We start from the raw sequence: 22,318 nt of genomic DNA on the forward strand, positions 1-22,318 counted from the left end.
AAAAGATGATTCGGGCAGAATGCAGCAACATCCTTTCAGGAAAAACCTGTTTATTCAAAGCTTTTAATTCACTGGATACTGAACTGGAAGCTGGAATACAGCATTTGCAGGGTGGTGGGAAGGAGGAGAAGCTTACCCAGAAGCATAATCAAGTCCAAATTTGTTTTGCAGTTAAAAGAAAAATGTGGAACTTGTATTTATGATGATAAATATGATGATATTGCCTCGCCCTGTACACCTTACTGTGCCTGAGACACACAGCTTTTGAGTTATGGGAAACAGGAACAAGGTTTCAGAAAGTTTCAGGCTTTTTGTGCTATAATGAGGGTACAAATGTAGTTGTGAGTTTTTTGATTTGCATAAATAATCTGGTTTGACAAATATTTAAATGTGTGAAACAAGCCCCACTTGCAGCTACTCCATAAATACTCCTTAGTCACCTTCAGTAAATCACTTGGTGCAATGGCATCTTTGGCATTATTATTGATGCCCTGGCCTTCAGATAAACCTTGTTTTAAGAGATCAGGCCCAGACTTAGCTACCAACAAGAGCTCATACCTTGCCAGGCTTGACTTTTTGTACATTTTGGGATTTAGCCCTGGGAGGCCCTTCATGGGAAGTACTGAATAGAAACTCTCAGGTTCTGGAATCTTAATTGTTCAGGTGATGGTAGTGCTGTGGGTGCAGATTAAATATAATAAATCTGCACTTTCATAGTTAAGTTGAATGTACATCTTTCTGACGTGCAAGAGAATTTAGGCATGAGCTTTTAAAGTGCAAAGTATAGTCTTCCTGTGCATGAAAAATTCATTTAATTTCTTTTGCATGGGAGGATGTCCCAGTATATCTCGTACGTGCTTTGCACCAAGTGACTTTCTTTTTGGAATGAAATGTTTTTGGACTTGGAGAAATAAAATTGGAGTAGGGATTAGAATTTAGTGATTTCCTCTGTACCAGTGGCTCCATTTCTTACAAGATCTCTAAACATTAAATAATCTGGGTGCCGGGGGGAGATCACTGTAGTCACAGAGGTGAAGTGGTTTGCCCAGGCTGCAGGAGTCCAAGGACAAAGTCATGACATGAAAGTCCTGAATTCTTCTCTCTTTACAGTGAGGCTGCATTATTAGGAACAGTCTACACACTTAGAAATTATTTCTAGACAGTAGAAGAATCGGAATAATTTTATTTTTCTGTAGAAAGAGATGGCCAGTTTATAGTCCAAAACTGTTTTGTTTGTTGTTGTAGAACATTCAGAGTCTCTATAGCTCGTTCTTAACCAGATCTGCTGGCTGTCACTTCTTGTATATTGTGAAAACAGCACTGTTTGTTCAAAATCATGTGTAATGAACGTCTTTTGAAATGTTGATTGAAATTTTAAACATAGTCATGTGTTAAGACTGCAGGTTTCTTTTCTTTTTGTTGCTCGGTGGTGTTTGTTTGATTGGTTTCTTGTATGTTTGGTTTGGTTTTCTCTTTTTTATTTTTTGGTGGCCTTGTGTTTAACATGATGTCTGTCTGCCTCAGTTCTGTTTCCCAGGTCTAAATGTGTGTGTCCTTTGAGCCCTCTGATAAAGCAAAATTTTTGATACCCTAAACAAACTCGTGTAAAGCCCCCAACTTCTTGTGATCAAGCCAGGGAAATAATACCAGGCTGTGGTAGCCACATTTTGTTACTGAAGTTTGCACACTCTGCTTTAGTCCAGGGTAGTCATTACCCCTATTTATTTTCTAAATAAATAAATAAGTATCCAGTGAGCAGTTCAGCTCCAAGGAAAGCACTGTAACTTTGTGAATTGATTCATTAAAACCACCACCATGTTGTTATTAATTCTCTCTGCATGAAGTCTTTTAAAGAAAACATCAGTTTTTTCCTAGGCACAGTATGGTTTATGTGCTTTATAACTCATAAATAAAATGTATCACATCTAGTTACCAGTTCATGATCAGTATCTTGACTGTTACAGCTATTTTTGATGTTATGGAGTGAAATGTAGAGTTAGGCATTTCTTCAGTGATATGGTCACTACCATTAGCCTTTACCAGCCTTTAATTTTACTTCAGGTATATAATGCATGGATAGATTTCAGACGTGTTTCTCATAAAATGCACTGACCATCTTGGAAGTTACGACTGACGAAATCTGGCCTACTGTTTTCAAAACATTTTTGCTATAAAAGGACTTGAATTTGTATAAAAATTCTAAAAACTACCAATGGTGACTTTCAATATCTGGGCAAGTAATCAACTAAATTAATGGATTTTTTTTCTTTATAAGCACTGTGCAAACCTCTGACCCAATTGAGCTTAGCATTTTGGCTGGTCTTAATTTAGGACTGACATCTTTTCATTGCCTAGATGTACACAGGGTTACTGACGTACCAAATTCTTGAATTTCTCTGCGTTTCCAGAGAGGGGAACTGCTGCATTGCTTTCAGGAATATGTCAAAATTCAATAGTTGTGTTTAACATGGTTTGCTCTCTCCTAATTGATAAGCAAAGACACGGAGGAGCAAACTCCAACAAGCCAAGACTAAGGCCGATCTTCCCAGGGGCCATTCAGCACCATGCATGGACAGTGATGATTAGAAATGGAAAGCTGGAAAAATAGGCAAGAGACAGTAACATGGCAGCATTTTGAGGGTGCTCCAGCCTCTGGAAATCTCCAGTGCTGTGACAAGTGACTGGAACCACTAGAGAGTGTAAGTGTGGGCCATGTTTTAGCTGTTCCTCCTTTTATGGGATTGCCAATAGCTGCTGACCAGTTAATCTTTTGTATCGGTGCACAGGGTCATGTTTTAAAGTGTTTGCAGTGTGATTTGCAGCTTATGGGCCTTACACTGAAAAAGTGACACCTTGCTGCTTCCCTCAGAAAGGGAAAACTGTAAACTCCTCACCCCAAAAAACTTCTATTGGAGAACGTGATGTCCCTGTTAGCTAACCAGTTCAATTCCACTTTCTCCCCTCAAATATTTAAATTCTCTGTTCTCAGTGTTGAAAACTTACCATTGCAGCAAAGCCTTTGTTTACAACTCAACCCAACACAGACGTTTTAGGGAGAAGAGATTCACTTTGGCTCACGTGTCCCAGCACATACAGGGCACAATAAACTGGAAATTACTTGGCCTGGATTACTCCCTTCGTGTCTCTCAGACAACTGAAATGTTAAGTGCCACAATTCCACAAAGACATGGAAATACTTTGGTTCTGCACTTTGTGAAATAAGAATTTTGTAGCTGTTCATGGGGTGCATTTGATGTTAATACAATGTGCTGAAAGCCAGAATGCTTTCAGGAAGGAGAAGCTACTGAGGGATGTCAGGTTTTCTCCAACCTGTGTTTTAGGCTATTTTCTGTTGTCCTGTTGTGAGGACTGCTGGAAATGCAGATATTGTCTTCTAGTGCCCATTCCTGAGTTTCCCAGCTGTTGAATCCTAATGGATCCAAGACCCCAGGACTTGTACTCAATCCTGCTAAAGGATTTTAATGTAACTAGAGTGTGAACTAAGTTATGAACTAGGAGAAGTCAAAACAATAAACTAAATACTGCTTATAAAGGAAGAAATGTGTAAAACACTGAGTTTTAGAATTTAAATGCTCGTGATGGTTTCTCTGAGGTGCCTCAATTATCTTGTAATAGAAATAACCACGGAAATAAATACTGAGGAGAGACAGGGCAGTGCTTTGCTTTTTATAGTAAATTTGATATTTGCTAGACTAATAAAGCAACTGGTTCCAAACCCTGGGCTTTCTAATGCTATTTGAAATGCAGCACATCCGGGTTGAAATACGTCGCCTGTTCTGTCTCAGTAATAAACTGTTCTGAAGAGAGGAAAAATACCAGGAAATTTAATTGAAAACCAGTGGGTTTTTAGTGGTCAGAATGTAACTTACAACTTGGAAATGGATCAGGACTCTAGGAGCTGGTGTGTCACTGCTCTTCAAATAGTATGAGATATTTAAAGTCCAGAATGACTGATCATTTTGGGTCTGATCTGTGTGATATCAAGAACCCCCCTTGCAACACGCAGTCGCTGCTGCTTCAGCACTGGAGTAAAGGCCATTATAACCTGATACACAACAGCCTGTGCAATACCCTTTTTTACTTCACCACTGCTTTTTAAAAATGTTCCAAGCGGGATCTGTGTGCTTTGGAGAAACTTCAGCTTCACAGCCAGTGATAGGGACAAAAAACATTATTTGGAGCTGTAATAACAATAGTTGTGGAGAAGCAGCTTAAAGCAAAAAATATCTGTTTTGAACTACTCACAGTTTGCTTTCTTGTTAGAACAGATACTTTCTAATGCTTGATCTTGGTTCAGAGGGGATTCCTTAGAACAGGAATGAAATAAAATCTTTAGATTTGATGTTAGAGCGCTTCTTGGACAGAGAAAAACTAAATTAAAGGTGGATTAATATAATTGTATAATTTTTTTTCCAAATCCAAATGTATAAATACAGATAACATGGATAAGTGAATAATTTTGGGAACTATGGTGACTTTTTGCCTCCCTTTGTGACCTTATAAGGTACTGTAAAGATTTCAGAGTTTACAAGAAATTTCAGTTATTCTGAATTTGCCAGTTAAAATAAGGCAGTGCCAGGATATTTTATGTTGCTGTAACATCAGATTTATAGAATGTGGAATTTGTTGTTTGATTGAGAAAGTGTGACCCACGTGTTAAATAATGCCTTTGGTTAATAGGAAGCAGAAATATGTAGTAATATACTTCAGGTGGCTGGAGGTAATGAAACAGTAAAGTACAGGAGACATTGTGCCTCCCATCTGTTGAGTCCTCCTTTAATTTTAGAAATGCTTGGAACGCCAAACTTGTGAATTCACAGAATTAAAAATCAAAGCAAAATTGTCACCTGGTAAATGAGACTGTTTGGAACACTCGTGCTTGTGTGGACTACCTTAGAATGATGTAGAATTTGAACTGACTGCACAGAATTCAACTATTTCAGGTGTCGAGATAGTTGTTTAGGTGGAGGAAACTCTACATGTTTCTGGAATTTAAAATTTCTTAAATTTGGACTGAAATACCTGTTTTATGATTTGTCCTTGCAATTCTGTCTCCCAGGATATGATCTTTACTGCCTAACTATGAAATTACTTTTAACAAAATTTTGCTGTGTAGAAAGGAATGCAAACTAAATATTGAATTGAGTTCTTAAATGATTGGTTACAATAACTATAGATCAGATTTTTATTTAAGAATATTCTAATTTTTAATATTCCTGTATCAGCCTGTCTTTGGTGTATGGGTTTTGCTTCATTCTGCTGTAGTAATGTAGAAGAAAACTGAAGTTTTTATGTTTCAGATGGTCTCGTTTAACGCTGTGTGTTGCCTAAACTGGCTCTGTTTGTGTTTGCTTGCAGGATCGCACGAGGACTTTCGACATGCATTCACTGGAGAACTCACTAATTGACATAATGAGGGCTGAAAATGATTCACTGAAAGGTAAATTTAGAAAGAGACTATTTCCTGCAGTAAATAATTGGGAAGAGGTGCTTACTTAGAATAAGAAACTTTGGTTTTGATGAGGAAAAGTCACGTTGTGCACCTGTTGCATGGTCAGCTGGGGTGGGCACCCTCTTTCTGTAGATGAAGCTGTTGCAACACAGGTACATTTTTTTTTCAGTTCTGTGCTGCCCTAAATTGCAGATTTTTTTGGTACCATTGGGAAAGAAAAAAGGAGGTTGAACTGACATGCATTTGGAATTTCTCTCTTTTTATTTTTTTTTAGTTTTTTGGCAAAGGTAATCTTGCTTTGGAAATACCTCAACTTACAAAGTATTCAAAGTATTGTCTGGGTATAATTTTGTCTGAATAGAAACTGCTTGTGGTCTACAATTCAGAACTTTAGTTTCTTGTAGAATGAGTAATCCATTTCAGTTCAGTGGTTCCTTGTATGAGTAGAGAAGTCAAACTCTCACACACACTTCTTATCTAGGATTCAGTTTTGTTACCAGTCATGAGACCACTAAAAAAACAAACCTGCACTTGTGGTTTCTGCAAGTAAATTTCTTTTGCTATCAAGGCTTGTGGTGATAATGAAATCTGACTTGTTTTAATACTGATTCTTGCTCAGAAGACCAACCTCTGATAAACTGGCAATAACTTGTGTTTGTTGCCTTTGCTGTGGTCTGGAAAGGCAGCTTGAGTTTCCCATCCCCAGTGCTGTGCAGCCATTCAGGGTGATGAGAAGCACCACAAAATACTCTTTCCTGTTGAAATGACAAGGGGAGCCTGCTGTAGATAAAAGTAATGCCAAATGGATTAAAACCCCAAAATACGTTCCCTCCTTACATAGGGGGGACCAGGATTTTATAAGTGACACGTATTAATAGTTTTCATTTGGTTTATATGCTGTCTTGGCAGCATCCTATGCCTCCAGCATTGTGTAGAGAACCAAGAATCAGGTGCCCTTCCTTGACTGCAGCACCTGGTATTTGCCCCAAGACCTTCTGTTCAACTGCCAGGCCATCCCAAACCAGGTTACAGCTGCTGAAATCTGGCCCAAGGTGACATGGCCATAGAACAAATAAAATTTCCCTTTAAATTTGAATTTAACAAAGTCAGCTCCACGTGTATTTATATTCAGCAACTAAGTAAGGGGAGTTCTGTTAGCAGAATGATTTTTCGTTTAAGTGCTTTGAAAGGATTCTTTGCATTGGAATTTTTTTTTTTGAGTGCTTAACATGTTTTGAGAATGATGGAATAAGTATGTCAGCAAAGAATACAAATAGTTCTGATACTCGTTAATTCCTGCTTTAGCTTGGTTGTTAATCCCCTCTGCAGAGTCATCTGTGGCTTGGCCAAAGTTTTGTATGTGTTGTCTCAGACTGACTGAAAGACAGTGATATCAACTAGGTCCTGTTCTGGGAATTATTTCTTAGGTTTCTTGCAAATTACTCTGTAACAGGGTTAATAGTTATATAACTATATAGAAAAAAGCCTCAAAACTGAGATGAGAAATTTAAGTGATCCTACGTGAAATACTTTGTTGTGAAGCCTCATTTTCAGGAGTCTCCTTGGCAAGAACATGAAGTTTGCTTATAGTGAAATGTGCAGTACACTGGATTTGACTGCTGCTGCTCTGGCACAGCACACAGTGACTTAGTTCCTGTAATATATTTAGGAATGGATCTTTATTCAAACCAGCATCCGCTGTGCCGTGGTAATGCTGCAGAGATCATCCCTAAGTAGGGTGGGGTTTGTAAGGAGAGGAAATACCTTTAGTTAAACCAACTGATACAGCTGGAAAAAAATCGTGACTTGCTGGTACAAAACATTCCACACCAAGCCTGAAGTGGGGCTCGTGATCACAAACCTTTTGTGTTTATTTTCCATCTGTGTCAGTGGCTGTATGATTTTGTCTTAACACAGATCCTGTCTCTCCTGTTTTCGCTTTTCTTGCCCCATCTTTATTTAAACCTTGGATCTAGAAATCTTAAAATAGGACAAATGATGGTTGTCAGCTAAATCTTGCTTGCCATTTCAAACACCTGCATTTAAATAAGCAGAACCATAAGAAGTTTTTCGCTTTGCATTTTAAATGGGTTAATCAGTGCATGCAGTGCTTTGAACTAAAGTTGGATACTCTCAGAAAGGAAAAGCTTCTGGGTTTGAGACTTTAAAAATAGCCTGGGCAAGACACTAATAAAACATACTGGAGAGAGCGATCTCAGAATGGCATGGAAATAATTTAGATGATCTAATAGGTCTCACTGCTATCTTGTGAGTCTGTGAGAGGCTTTAATACTGGCTCGAGATGAGTTTAGTGTGCAGCACTGACAGCACCCCCTTCATACTGTAGTGGACTTCAAGAGAAAGAGGTACTGTTAAATGTGGCTTCAAAACAAGTTAGAGTATGGACATGATCATAGACATCAGTCACAGTTTGGAACCCGCTGTCTCTTGGAAATAATGTCTGTCTTTCAATGATATGTTCAGAGCAGCAGGCTGTGGGTTCTGAAATAAAATCATAAATAGGAATTCTTCAAAATGCAACAAAATCCATTTGTGGTGTGTTCCTTATGGCTGAGGTGATTAAGCTGTGCTAGCCTTGGATTTGTTTAGGACAGTATTAATTATGTTCTTGGGTTGTCTTGTTTTATGAAATAAATAGCATTTCCTGTGTGAGGCTAAAAGGTGAATCTTAAGTATCAGTGATTCACTACATTCACTATTACCTTTTAATGCTTTGGATAGGCATTTTACCATTTTTTACCCCCTCTTTTAAGGTATATTTTTATCCCTGCTCAAATCCTCTTCCTTTGCTGAGCAGCTGCCATTTCAATATGTTATTTTTATCCACCCCAGTGAGTGTGCTGAGTGCTGCCCAGCCAACGTCAGCCTGCAGAAGCCTTTCCCCGGAGACTAATTGCATCTTCTTTACAATGTATTCGGCCTTCGTGAGCTGAGCCTGGAATCCAGAGACTGATTTTTTGAATCTGGGTCTTCCAGATGGCAATTTGAGCATTACTGTAATAGTAGTAGATTGACTAAATATTTCCTTGTTAAGTGACACTGAAATATCTTTAAATACTTTATGACCGCAGGCTGCTTTATGACTGAAATATCCTATATTTCAGTTGAGAATATAAGGTTATTGCCTGGAAATGATGCAAGGTGGAATGGATTAAAGCAGCAGGCCAGTCCATCTGCTTCTAGCACTGCAAAGCACTCCTGTAAAAATGTGGGTGTGAACAGCTCAGTGTCTGCATGAGTGCTGAGAGTGTGACAGAGTCTTAAAAACTAAACATACTTGTGCACAAAAGGAAAGGTTTTACAAGCAGACTAAGGTCAAAGTTATACACACAGACACTGAGGGAGAGGGTCAAACAGCATTTTTTACTTTTTTTAGCTTTTGTTCTAGCTCTAAATTTTAGAGCTGGAAAGCTAGAATGATGAGAACCATTCAGGATTTCTCCAAGCAAGTGTATAGTCTGAGCTGTATTTTTAAAGCATTCATCAGCCCCTTAATATGGATCTGAAAAACTATGTCAAAATTGAAGAAAGTATGCAAACCTTATAAAGTGTTCTTGGATGACAGGAATCCAAATAGTTTTGAGAGCATTTTCTGAATGAGGTTTAAGAATCTGAACTAGTTGCTTCTTTTCTAGTCATATGGATTAGGCAGCATGTTCATATTATTTGAGTAGAACAGACCATTTGGTTTTCTATATTATCCAGAAAATTAATGAGAATCTGATGAGAATCAGTCCCAATTTTTGCCAAGGGCCAAATAACATTCTCTTTAGGGAAGTGATCCTTTATATATGCACAGGACAAAATCTGACCTACTTTAAAATGTAATTTAATATATTTTGAGGTTTTTCATAGGCTGCTGTGGTGGTTGTACCTCAGACTTTGGGGAGCAGCATCAGTGGTTGTTCTGACCAAGGTCAGTCTTATCTAAGGGTTCTTCATTTGCAGCTTTTTAATGTGTAATGTTTTAATCCAGCCTCAAATAATATGCACAATATGCACAAAACCTTTCCTTTCTGCTGCACCAGGCTGCAGACAGTTCAGGTTTGCCCTAATTGTCTTTGGAAGCTGTCATGAATTACTGTGTGAATGTTTCCTGCTCAGGATCTTCCTGAATTTTACCTCCTATGCCAGGAAAGGCTAATGGGATTTGCAGACTTGAGTGCATATTAATTAAGAGGAAAACCAATTGTTCTACTATCTCAAAATATTGCTGAACTGGGTCTAATAGCACTAAACTGTAACCCATGCTGAGGGAGCCGGGATGGGGGAAACACAGTCAGTGTGTGTTTTATTTGAAATCAGCAGCTCCCATTCCTATTGCTGTCCACTGTTTTCAGGTGGATTAGAGTAGATGTATTATAATTTCTACTATTCTATATCCTAGAATATTAACAAGCAAGGGCACACTTTTTTCCAAACGTAGCTAACACTCAAAATTTTGGGGCAATACTCAATATTTTAATTTTTTAATCTTTTATGTTTTTCCTTTCCCAGTCCTCTTGTGGCAATTGAAGTGTTTGTTGAGTTATCCCTGCCTTTCCCAATATTTGGGGTTTATCAGAGCTTTTGTTTAGAAACAGCCAACAATCCTGTAAGAAAACAAAATCACCTGGGCAACAGGAAGAAACTAAAATCTTCTATTAATAAACACTGAGATCAGATTCATAGATTGGATTCTACCCTGACACAGAAGTAATGGACACAAGCCACACATAATGTATGATTTTACACTCATTAGCTATTACCTCATAAACTCCCAGCTTTCTCATTTAAATGGATATGTGGGTTTGTGGCTTGAACTAAATTCTTTGGAAGAGATGCAGAATTTGGAAAATTCACACACCCACCCACCAGCTCTTCCTGCCAGGGCACACGTTTTCCAGCCGGTCCCTCCCAATTCCCAGCTCACCTGTGATTCTCAGGGACCTTGGCTGGTTTTGGGACTTATGTTGTAGGTGGGAGTGGGGAGAGGAGAACACCACCAGGTACAGTGAGTTTATTTGGAGCATACCATCCCTGAGCTGGGATGGGAAGGTCACCAGGAGTGTTGTGCTTCCCAGAGCTGGCGTGTTCCTCTCAGTCTGCTGTTAAACTGCTATGGAGAGACTGTGCCATTAGTGGAGAGCGTCCAGCGGAGGCCACAAAGAGGATGAGGGGTTTGGAGCAACTCTCTGATGAGGAGAGACAGCAGGAGCTGGGCCTGGTTGGTCTGGAGAAGAGGAGACTGAGGGGGGATCTCATCAGTGCATACAAATGTCTGCAGGACGGGTGTCGAGAGGATGGTGCCAGACTTTCTCAAGAACAAGGAGCAATAGCCATAAACACAAGAAGCTCTGCCTCAAATAAGCAAGAACTTTTTTCTGTGGAGGGTGGCAGAGCACTGGAACAGCTGCTCAGGGAAGTCATTCTCCCTCTCTGGACACATTCCAAACCCACCTGGATGTGTTCAGGTGTCATCTGCTCTGGGTGACCCTGCCTTAGTGGGGGTGTTGGACTGGATGATCTCCAGAGGCCCCTCCCAACCCCAACCATTCCATGATTCTGTGATTCATAAGGCTGTGTTAAACCCCCAGGCACCTCCCCCTTCCATAATTCAGGCTTCTGATTCCTTACCTACAACCCCCCACTGGCAGTGTGAGCTCTGGGTGTGGGTTTTGTGTGTAGCCAGAGAAGGAATGTGGAGCTACACAGGGTATTTTTGGCAGTGAAAGCCTTGGAACTAGACTGACTTCTAAGTTATCCAGTGATGGGCTGGGTTCGTGGTGCTGTATGCCATAAGAAAATGGGGTCAATTAAAAAAAAAGTCTTAAAATTTATAGCAGTCTGGAATTTTAAGTGGATATAAATGAAATGAGAATTTGCTGGTTCTTTGGAAAACATGTGGACTGAGATACAGGTTGCCCTGAGGCAAAGGTAGAGAGTAATTTAGGTTAATACTTTTGAGAATTTTTTCGTAGAATAATACAGTCATTTAGATTGGAAAAGACCTCCAAGATCACTGAGTCCAAACTTTGATTGATCATCACCTTGTCAACTAGACCAGAGCACTGAATGCCATGTTTATTCCTTGACTTTTCACCTTAATTTTCTGTTACAAGTGACAGGAAAAAGCCAAGACCCATTTACACTATTTTAGAAAACATTGTGCATTCCCAATAATTGCCAATAAATAATTTAAATGCTTTGTATGCATGTACAGGGATGCATATTGAAAAATAAAGCAGTAGTTAAGTTTTATTGTTAGTTTTATTATTTCCTGCAAATTCCCATATTACAATGCAAATTAAAAAATCCCAGGATAGGGAAGTGACATTTAAGGTATATTAAAATATTTTTTTCAATCATCTGGAATAATTTAGTAAATAGTAGCACAAACCAAGTTATGTACTGAAATGTGGCAATTCAGTATTTGTTTTCAGTGGTGGAAAACAGCTGGAAGAAGTGAATTGCTGTTGATGTTAAATTACTTCATCAGGATTTACTGATATTCTTAATTTTAAGTGTGTAGGAAGTAGTTTGTAGGTTATGGTGCTGTTCAGAGTTTGAGGAATTTTTCAAAATGCTGACATTTATGTGCCTTTGGAACTGCATTCAGAACTGGGGTTTGACTTACGTTAAATATATATAATGTTAAATATAGTACTGGAAAAAAACAAGGTAAGGAAACAGATACTGTTGGTTACCTATGCTGGGGCACCCTAAGTAGTTTAAACTTTCTGATAATACCTGTGAGAAATGCTGATTATTATAGAATGTGGGTCTTGATAATGCAGATATCAAGTAACAGTCAAACAACTCAATGTTTTTCCTTCACCACTGCAGGATTTTGAGGTGGGCTATTAATGGAAGAGCAATACCTTGATCTTTGCTCTGTCCAAAACTGAGCCACTGAGCAATAAACTAAAGGGTATTAATGCAACCATGCTTGGAGGCCAGGAAATTCCTTCCCCTGCCACCACAGAGCAGTACAGTATCCCAGGGCTTTCTGATCTTGATCCAATTTGGGAATCAGTGTCAGGATGCCTGTGAACTTCATTGGAGTAGACCTGACGTGCTGTCCCATCACCAGAGACCATGTGGAAAATTAAATGCGTTTTGTACTCCTTAGACAAGTTATTTCCTAAAAATGTATGTGCTGTAAATGATGTGGCATTTGGGGATCTTTAAAACACAGCAAAACATCGAAATACTGCTGAATATTTTCATGTCTAACTCAGTGATTTGGTCTTCAAGAGTGGTACAGCCAACAAAATCGTTCTGAATGCCATGACAGCAGCCTTGCTAATCTGATTAAAACCTTTCTAAGGTTTTTTTGCTTTCTTTCTGTTTTGTATTTGTGTCTTTGTGAAATTAATTCCATCTCTTTTTTTAGAAGTGTGTTTAACCATCTGCCTTGTCCACCAACTGGGTTTTGGGGTTTTTCTGTCTTTTTTGAATTCTTGCTTTGATAATCCTTGACCATTCTGGATCATCTTCAAAGCAGCCTTTAATTTGGAGCTGTATTTCATGAGTAGTGTCTGTTCTTTGTTTTAAAAGACACAGAACTTGCCTGCCTCTCTTCCCAAATTACTCAAAATACCTGTCTCTTTTTCTTTTTGCTCACTTTGTTCACTTTTTGCCTTGATGTTGAATCATTTGAGTCTTTTGTTAGCCCCATTTTGCATGCTCTCTACTGTCATGTTTATGAGGCTGTAAATGGCATGAAAGAAGCAGAAAGAAAAGCCTGATGTGCTTTTCTTAAAACTGAAGAAGTGGGTATAGTGAGAATGGTGCTGAGTTTTGTGGAAAAATAAGGAGGTGAGTGCTGAAGTGTGAGTGTAAAGGGGAAAAATTTGCTCCTAAGAAAGTTACAACAGAAACACTTTTTTAGTAGTGGGCAGTTATTGCATATACTCAGAAGTGACTATGCAGCACCCTGAAATTTGATTTTTGCATCAATTGTAGATGTGTTTAGAAGGAATTGTGAGGCATATAGAATTTGTGTATTCAGGATCTACTTATTTGAATTCAGCATTAGATAGAATGATAAGAATTATTGCTAAGGCAAATTTGAAAATACATCTCACAGTAGATTTATCTGTACTTGGTTTTTAATGCACTGTGTGTTGGAATGCAGATTGGTCAGCTGTTTTTTCCACTATAATCTTGATAATTGGGCTTTCATGTGAGTGGGGTAGTGATGGGCTCTCTCTAGATATGCACATGTCAAGTGAAGTGCAGGGAGTGGTATTTCAGCTTTACTTAGAAATCCCATTAGCAAGAATCCCAGCTCAGCAGTCAGATGGGTGAGTATGAGGAAAGGATAAATTTTGTGTATGGAATGTGGGGATACTTATATAAATACTGCTGGTGCCTGGTCCTGTCCACCATTTTTTTTAATGGAAGCAGAAGAAATGAAGTGGTGATTCTTTTAAAGTATGGTTTTCTGTTTATCTTCCCATTTGGATTGGGTGTGGGGAAGTGTATAGTACATTTTTTTCACCTATGTAACTGGAAAAATTAGTGTCTTACCTATGCTATTTACTGTAAAAATTAAAAATGGGGAAATGTTGTGCTGCAGAGACTGGAGAGTGCTTGATCATAGAATCCCACAATGGTTTGGGTTGGAAGGGACTTTAAAGACCATCCAGTTCCAAACCCCTGCCGTGGGCAGGGACACCTCTGCATCTTTCCTGTAAATTCCCTTCAGGTCCTGGAAGGCCACAATTAGGCCATCCCAAAGCCTTCTTGTCTCCAGGCTGAACAATCTCCATTCTCTCAGCCTTTCCTCATAGGTTGATGTTGACTTGCTTGTGTTACTGTTCCTTTATTTTTTGGGAGTGAAGTAAGAGGATGGTTAAAAAAGGAACAAAGCCCTCATGTTGCATTCCAGGCTGTCTTGTGATCATTCCTTCCACAGACAAAAATAAATTGCGTTGAACCTATTATTGTACTTCAGGAACCCAGGTTTAAATCTTGTGGTGTAAATCTAGCTCCTGCAAGTCACATGCAGGTGATTCAGTAAAGCACAGGCAGAATTCCTGGTGTGGGAATTGGTGGGATGGTGTAGGCAGATACCAACAGCTCTTGGGGTGAAATGCTACGTATGAAGAGTCCGGGAACACAGTGATAAGAACTGTGACTATGAATGGGAGATGTGGGAAGTTTTTGCACCTTTTCCATATGTTTTCATAAGTTGTTCAATAAATTCTATAATAGGTGTGATAAATTGTTTTGTCACTTAGAAAATACATTTTTTAGCATATGTCATCCCATCCTTCCCTTTCCTTCTGTCAGAAAGTCCATCATTAATACGTGTTTTGGAATTTACTGAAGTTACCACCTTTGAAGTAGTTTTGTGGCTGAGAAGCTGATTTGTGTAATGCTTTTCCTTCTCCCAGTCGCAAATTCTGCCTTCATTTTTAAATTTTAAAGTGAATGTAGTAACACTTTAAGTGTTCAAAAGATAAATGCTGCCAGTTATTCTATATCATAAATTGTAAGATGTATTGAGGCAAAAGATTGGATGTTTTTATAACTTCTTGTCTCTTCTCCAGCAGTCATACATGAATATAAAATAAAGCTCAGTGCCACCAGCAGTAGGGTGCCTGCTTTCCTGAAATACAGTATAATTCCAACGAACATCCAGTCTCCAGCTGAGGGTTGTGCTACATGATTTGTTCTTCTGCTTTTGGTTTCTTATCTCAGACCCTGTGGGGGTTCCTGGAGAAGAGAATGTTCAAATACATATGATATTTAAGGGTTTCACTTAAATTGATTTGCAGTATTGCACTGTAACATAACTGGAATTAGGGAAAAAATACTAATACCTTGTAGACAAAGCTGTAATTATGTTTAGGAATTGTTTAGGATTTATAGCAGGTTGGTTTAGGAGAGGATTTATTTGTATTTTGATAGCGAAGGAAACTTCAAAGTTGGCTTTGAAGCTTTTGTATTTTTTGAGATGAAGGAGACTGTATTTGGTTTGTCACCTTTCAGGAGTAGTTAAGTGGTTGTTGAAATGTAGGAAAATCACGTCTTGAGGTTCAGCCCACATGGCCCTGTGTTAGTCTGACAGACCTGAGAGCATCAGCAGCAAAGCAATAATAGTGGTGGTGGGTTTTAAAGCCCTCACACAGACTGAATTTCATAGTTAACCTTTTTTTTCCCCCATTTCCCCTTCAGACTTAGGCTTGAATTGTGGAGTCCCCATCCTTGGAGGTACTGAAGGAATGACTGGACTTGGCACTCAGTGCTCTGGTCTAGTTGAGAAGGTGGTGATGGGTCACAGGTTGGACTCGAAGATCTTGAAAGTCTTTTCCAACCTCAGTGATTCTGTGGTTCTGTAATTACATGCTGGAATCATGTCTAGGATTTTTTGTCTCAGTTGCCCAATCGAGTTCACTTGAGCTCCTGACAAAGGAGGATTTGCAGCTGGGCTGGGCTGGAGTGGCCGAGTTGGAAGCAGGTTGTGCCTTCTTGTCCCTGCCTGCCACTGCAGCTGGGATGGGCAGTGCATGAGAATCAGGGAGTCCCATTGGAATTGTCAGGGTTGGAAGGGACCTCTGGAGATCATCCAGTCCAACACCCTGCCAAGGGAGGGTCACCGGGAGCAGGTGACACAGGAATGAGTCCAGGTGGGTTTGAAATTAATCCAGAGGGGGAGACTCCACACCCTCTCTGGGCAGCCTGTAAAGAATGAGAGCCTTTAGTGTGTTTTTTTCCCCCCAAAGATGATTCTTTTCTGACTATAACTGCACCATCTCTTCCTTGAGGCAGTTTTGCTTTAGGCAGATTAAAGTCCCAAGAATCTGAAGCTCATTGCACAAGGCTTGGGAACTGTAGTTTTCCCTTTGAGTATTTCTCAGCTTTTCTCCTCCTCCATCCCCCAGTTATTTGATGTATAAAGTTGTCAACACTCACTGTTAGCAGTTATTATGCTGAGAATCTGCTTTGTGCCATTCACTCAGATTCTACCTTTTTACCATGTGAACCCAATTAATTCAACATAATCACAGGTAAAACAGTGTTACTTACCAAATGATTGTGTAGGTAGATTCTCTTCAGGGTTTTTGAAGAAAAGAAACCTGTTTGCTTTTTGTTTGTCAGTTGTTTTGTGACAGTGACCTGTAATTTAAAATTAAAGGTTCTAGTCAGACCTGTACTTGAATGCTGTGGAATAACACAAACTTCATTTTGTTACTGTTCTCGACAGAAGGAATGGTAAATACTTGTCTTCAGGCATCTGGCTTTACTTGAAATAAAGCATAATATTTGCATCTACAATAGTACTCTTGTTTTTCAGCATTCGTTTGGACATTTTGGACATAAACTAGAGCTGTATTTCTTATAACATGCTTTAAAAAATTTCTTTTTACGTTGTATTTCTTTAAAAATATATTAGGAAGAGAAATACAGGTTTTGGCATCTCTGCTGCTTAATTTTGCAGAATCAGTACTTCCAAAGGTGCAAATCCTTGATTTTACTCTGCAGCCAGATTGAGGCTGCTTTGCTGATTTAATACTGGCTTTGACATTGCTAAAAGTGTGACAAATACACATTCTTCAGATGTATATATAGAGGTGCTTAATTTTCTTAAGGTTGTTTTAAGATTAAGAAAGTACTATTGGAATGTTTTTCATTCTTTGAAGTTTGGTAGTGTTTGAAATCTACCAAAAAAAGGGAATCTCTTATATTCCCTTTTAGTGGCTTATTTTGGAAAACAGTTTTTAAAACAGGAATCTCATTTGACAGTGTCAAAGATGGCTGTGAGTGTAAGGTGCAAAGGTCTGACATGGAATAAGTTCAGTGTCAGTGCAGATTTGTTAAAAATTTTGTTCAGTTTATTCTGTATTGATGGAATTTATGCTGGATCAGGTATCCTGGGTCGGTGCCACTCTCTACCATGCATTGGCTGTTGCTCCACAGTCAAAATATCATGTGCTGGGGAGAATTTGACTGGAATGAGATTAAGGGCTTGAACGGGGCAATGTTTTTGCACACAGGCACATGGCTTATGTTAACAGTCATAGAACTGGAGCCTAATTCTTTTGTCCATACTATTTTAGAACTAAAATCAAAGAATGCATAAAAAAGAGTACCTTTTTTGCCTGCCTTTGAATCCCACCATGGTTTGGGTTAGAAGGGACCTTAAAGATCATCCCATGGACATGAATACCTTCCATCAAACCAGGTTGCTCCAAGCCCCTCCCAACCTGGCCTTGGACACTTCCAGGGATGGGGCAGCCACAGCTTCTCTGGGCAACCTGTGCCAGGGCCTCCCCACCCTCACAGGGAAGAATTTCTTCCCAATATCCACTCTAAGCCTACTCTCTGTCAGTTTGAGGCCATTCTCCCTTGTCCTGTCACTACAGTCAGTCATCTGCTTTCATGTTGAAAATGTCATCTAAGACTTAAGTTGTAAGACTCTATTAAATAGAAAGAAATACTTTTGTGTATAATATAGGCAGATAAGATTTTTATGTTCTAATTTAAGAAACTATATATACCTCTCTGCAAAATATCTGTTTGGGTGTCTAAATTGCACCCTCATATAGAGATAATTTAACCAAAGGTATGTTAAAAATAGATGTTCTTTAGAATTTTTCTGCTCTTGGTTTGGTTAAGGAGATGTTTATAGAGATGTGAAATTGGGCTGGAGGTGACCTTATAGAACCTCTTGTGAAATGTGCTCTTACCTGTGGTAGAAACATGTGATCCATGCATGACATCTGAAAGGCATTGTGAAACATGAAATGATGATAAAATCTCTCTCTTGAGTTACAGTCAACCCTACCTGCCCTCAGGGAGTAGTAAGGAAAAAGGTAGTAAAATATTATAGTTCATATTTTAATGGCCTTGTGCACAGCGTTGTAAATCTTGCTATAATTGCAAAACATAGTTCAGTGAAAAAAAATGTAAAAATAAGGCTTTGGTGTTGTAATGGCTAAACCAGATTGTATTTCAGTTATTTTTCTATAACTTAAAAGTAAAACTAAGGCAAGTGTAAATGTTTTCTCTAATAGATTCAACAGATATCTAGCTCACTTTCAGAAATAATCCTGTGGAACTTTGATGCTTCTGTTTCTGTAAAAGTTAAGTCCTAAGTGAAACAGAAAACAGCCCAGCAACAAGTCACCTTCCCTGCTTCTGCTTAGGGGCAGAAAATGCCTCTCAGAGTATGAACAGTTTGAGTGAAAGCTTGAAGCTATGTTTGGTGTTGGTCATATTTGCTTTTCAGTATAAGCAACTGGTCACCTATGACCAGCTACCATTAATAATACAGAAAGGTTTCAGTATAAACAAAACCTTATTATACCCCTTTAAAAAAAAAATCTGGATTCTTACACTTTTCTCTATTTATATAATATTTAACCATCAGCTGATGGTGGTATAGATATAAAATACACCTGAAATCACTCTGCAGGTGGGAAGGCAGCAAGAACCAGGTGCTCAACCTGGGCACACTTTGTGCAGGCCAAGCTTGTAGGAAGTTTGGGGTTCAGGATGTGATTTAAGATTCCTGCAGATATTTTTCATACTTTTTCAGCAGAATGTCATTGGGATGTGGGATTATACACAACATCCTGACAGTCTTTTCAGTGCTTCCTGTAGAGGGAAGAAAGCTCAGCATATTTAATTGGAGTTATGTTAGACACAAAATATATGTTTTTTTAAAAAACAAGGGAGAGAGGGAAATGGGCTCAAATGAGGAGAAGACACAAAAATTTGAGTGGGTTTCTTATTCATGATGTTCCTTAAAATGACAGACAGTAAAAGCAGCAGATCTTTGCAAAAGGTCATTGACTTTCTGCATGGCTTTATTTCTGACATAGAAAGGAGTGTTGCAGTAAAGGATAGAAAGCATAGAAAGGAGTGTTGCAGGCTGAGGGGACAAAGTAATTGTTATTAATGAGCAGATGAATTAGTTACACAAACACTTTGTGTTTTTTAGGTTTTGTAACATAATTGTTGCTGAAACATCTTGTGAGATAAGTAAATCTCTCCTAGGCCCTTTATGCAATTATTTGAAACACTGAAGAAATGGGAAAGGGAAAAACAGATCTGAGGAATCCAAACCAACTTTGTAGTTGTCTCTTTTAGGGGACGATCAAGTGTTGTGGTATCCTGAATTAAATCTTTTTCCATGGTTGGTAGCATTTTAAGGCTTCATTTGTGTAGCAGCTGAGCTGGGTATTCCTGTAGCAAAGATTTTTCTTAATATGAAATTATGAAAGCCAGGGACAGAAAGGGTAACTCAGCTGCTTTCCTGGCTTGCCAAAAGAACATTCCTTCACTTCAATGCTGTTTGTATTTCACAAAGTTTCACATTGTGTGAAATTAATGGCGTGTGATGAACTCTGCATTCAGTGAGCAGAGAAAGTTTGTATCTGTGCTGTACTGGGGTAGTTTATAAACTGTGGCTCCTGAGAAATGTTTTGAACTGTCAGATGTTGGTATTTTGCGGGTTAGATGAAGCAAATGCAGAAAATAAGAAGCAAATTAGGTAGAAGAAAAAAAATCTTAGTATTTGGTTCTCAAAACCTCTTCAGTAGTATTTGGCACTGGAAATATGTCCTAGTTGGTGGGTGAACCTTTTTTTGTTGTTTTTGATTCTGGTAGAGCAGAAAAATCCTGTTGCCTTGAGTGCCACAGGTGATGAAGGTGTGAGGAGTCCTCTGACCTGACTGTGGTCACAGATCCGCAGTGGGAATCGGGTCTGTGCTCCGTGCTCTGCTGCCAGGAGTGGGTGTACTGAGTGAAGGAGGCTGTGTGGTTTTGTTAGTAATTTAGAAACCACAGGCAGGATTTTAATGGCTTTATAGGCAGAGCTGGTTTTGAAAGTGCTTGATGTTCTCTAAAACGTGCAAAGGCTGCTGAGTTTTGTCAGGGATGCAGTAAGATTGTGATTGCTTTCTGTGAAAGAACCTTAAATTTCTGCTTTGAGGACTATATCAGCATCCTGGATTTGTATAATTCAAAATTACCATGGAAAAAATTATACTTGTAAAGGCTCTCAGCCTTTAAGATTCTCCCCTAAAACCTGTGCCTCAAGAATATGCTCCAGTCCAAAACCCGAGGCTTCAACATTTTGTGTTCTTGGTGTTGTAAGTGCCTCTACCTGCAAAAGATCAGAGGAGTGAAATGATCTTACAGATGTTAAATAATCATGAAGTAAATTGGACTGATACAGTTTTTATTTTGAAAGAGGAAACGACTCCTGTATTGTTGTGGTTTACAAATATTCAAATGCTTAAATTGTCGGCCTTGGTTTTGAATGGGGAAGCAAAATAAAACACATGATGTGCTCAGAGTTTCTCATAGTACTTGCCAGGAGAATCCAAGTTTTGAAAACAGTTGGCCTACTTTCAGAAACAGATTTTAATGAGATTAAAAGAGAAAGAATGTGCAAGTTTGATTAGAAAGTTTGGCCATGCTCTGACAATGGGTCCTGGAAGCCAGCACAGAAAATGTTGTGGTTTTTAGTGGTAGAATTGATTTGTTCTGAAACATGAAAAGTGGGAACCAGTGGGTAACTTGAATTATTCCAGTAAAGTGTACTGAGTTAATATGAGATAATCTACACTGTTGTACACAGACTGCAGAGGGTCTGGAAGGCAATTTTAGTGGCCCAGACATTTTCTCCTTTGACTTGTCAGTATTTCAGCTGGTTATTTGCCAGTAATAACTTAACCAAGGATTTTGTGGGTTGTGCAAAGCTTTTACATCAACCTAATTTCAAAACAGAACGTAACCCAATAGTCTTTCCCTTTCTTTCTGTTGGGGCTCTTCCTCCAGCTCAGATGAAGATCAGTGTTAGAGTATTCTGCAGCCTGGCAAGGCAGAGAACTTGGTGCATGAGAAAAGATCCATTTGCTTATAGGCACACACCTAGACATAGATTAAAATAAAGAAATAAATAAAAATTAATGTGCAAATTGAGGACTAAAATTGTTTTCAAAAAGTCTCTTTCATTATCCATATCCACTTTGTCAGTCTCCTGTCAATGTGTTTTATCAGTAAGTAACAGAGATGGTGTGAGGAAGTCGTGGGGGGTGGGGGGGTCAGCTTGTGAACACCATTTTAAATGACCTGGATATGAAAAGGCTTGAGAATCACTGAGTCAGTATAAAGGCAATAAAACAAGGTCTTTTGGTCCTTATAACAATGATTGAAAGGCTGTTTTCTTTCTCATTTAACATGCAGCAAGGACATATGGGAGAAGGCGAGGTAACAATATTCCTATTTAATTTTCTAATGTTGACAATGTCTCATGGGAGAAATAACCTTAAGTTGTTACTAGAGGGCAAAGTCCAAAATTTAAGATGATAAAGGAGCAGTTTCACATAAATTTACATAGTCTGCATGCCATAAATCAACATTTTAACTGAACTAGGGAGTACTTGAGGCTGAAATGGTCACAGTTCTCACAGTGGACATCACCTGTATGATTTGTTACCCCGGGGGGCTGTGTTGCTCTTTGTGTGTATGTTATGAATGCCAATGCTGGAGAAGTTTATTTTGGGTGCTGATGGAACATAGTCTATAGTGAATGTATGTCCTGCTGGGTTCAATAACCAGATCCTGCAAATGTGAGTGTTGAGTTACCCAACAGCAGCTGATGAACCTGAAAAGGCTGGTTAGGTCTGGGGAGTTGCTCCCTCCCACCGATACCTGCAGGACTGAGATCTTAAGACATGAAACAAATGACATGTGCAGCAGTTCATTAGGGAAAAGCAATGTTTAAGTCAATATTACAGTATTTTTCTCAGAGCAGGAAGCAGGTTTGCCCAGCTACAGAAATAGGCCTGATTATACGTGACTTTTATTTTAATTAAAGGT

At 38.9% G+C, this 22,318-nt stretch overlaps 1 protein-coding gene across 2 annotated transcripts in view; it reads left to right on the top strand.

The window, feature by feature from the left end:
- The window catches only part of CPEB4 (cytoplasmic polyadenylation element binding protein 4), a 42,452-nt gene that overhangs the window by 7,173 nt on the left and 12,961 nt on the right, over window positions 1-22,318 (top strand). The window contains exons 2-3 of one of the 2 annotated variants that reach the window (XM_064671772.1): window positions 5,380-5,461; window positions 21,683-21,706. In XM_064671772.1, coding sequence (XP_064527842.1) covers window positions 5,380-5,461; window positions 21,683-21,706 — 106 coding nt within the window. The remainder of the gene's footprint in view (window positions 1-5,379; window positions 5,462-21,682; window positions 21,707-22,318) is intronic. The other variant, XM_064671773.1, reaches the window with a different exon arrangement.

This window comes from Pseudopipra pipra, chromosome 15 (genome assembly GCF_036250125.1).
Source record: "Pseudopipra pipra isolate bDixPip1 chromosome 15, bDixPip1.hap1, whole genome shotgun sequence".
NCBI classification, from domain to species: domain Eukaryota; kingdom Metazoa; phylum Chordata; class Aves; order Passeriformes; family Pipridae; genus Pseudopipra; species Pseudopipra pipra.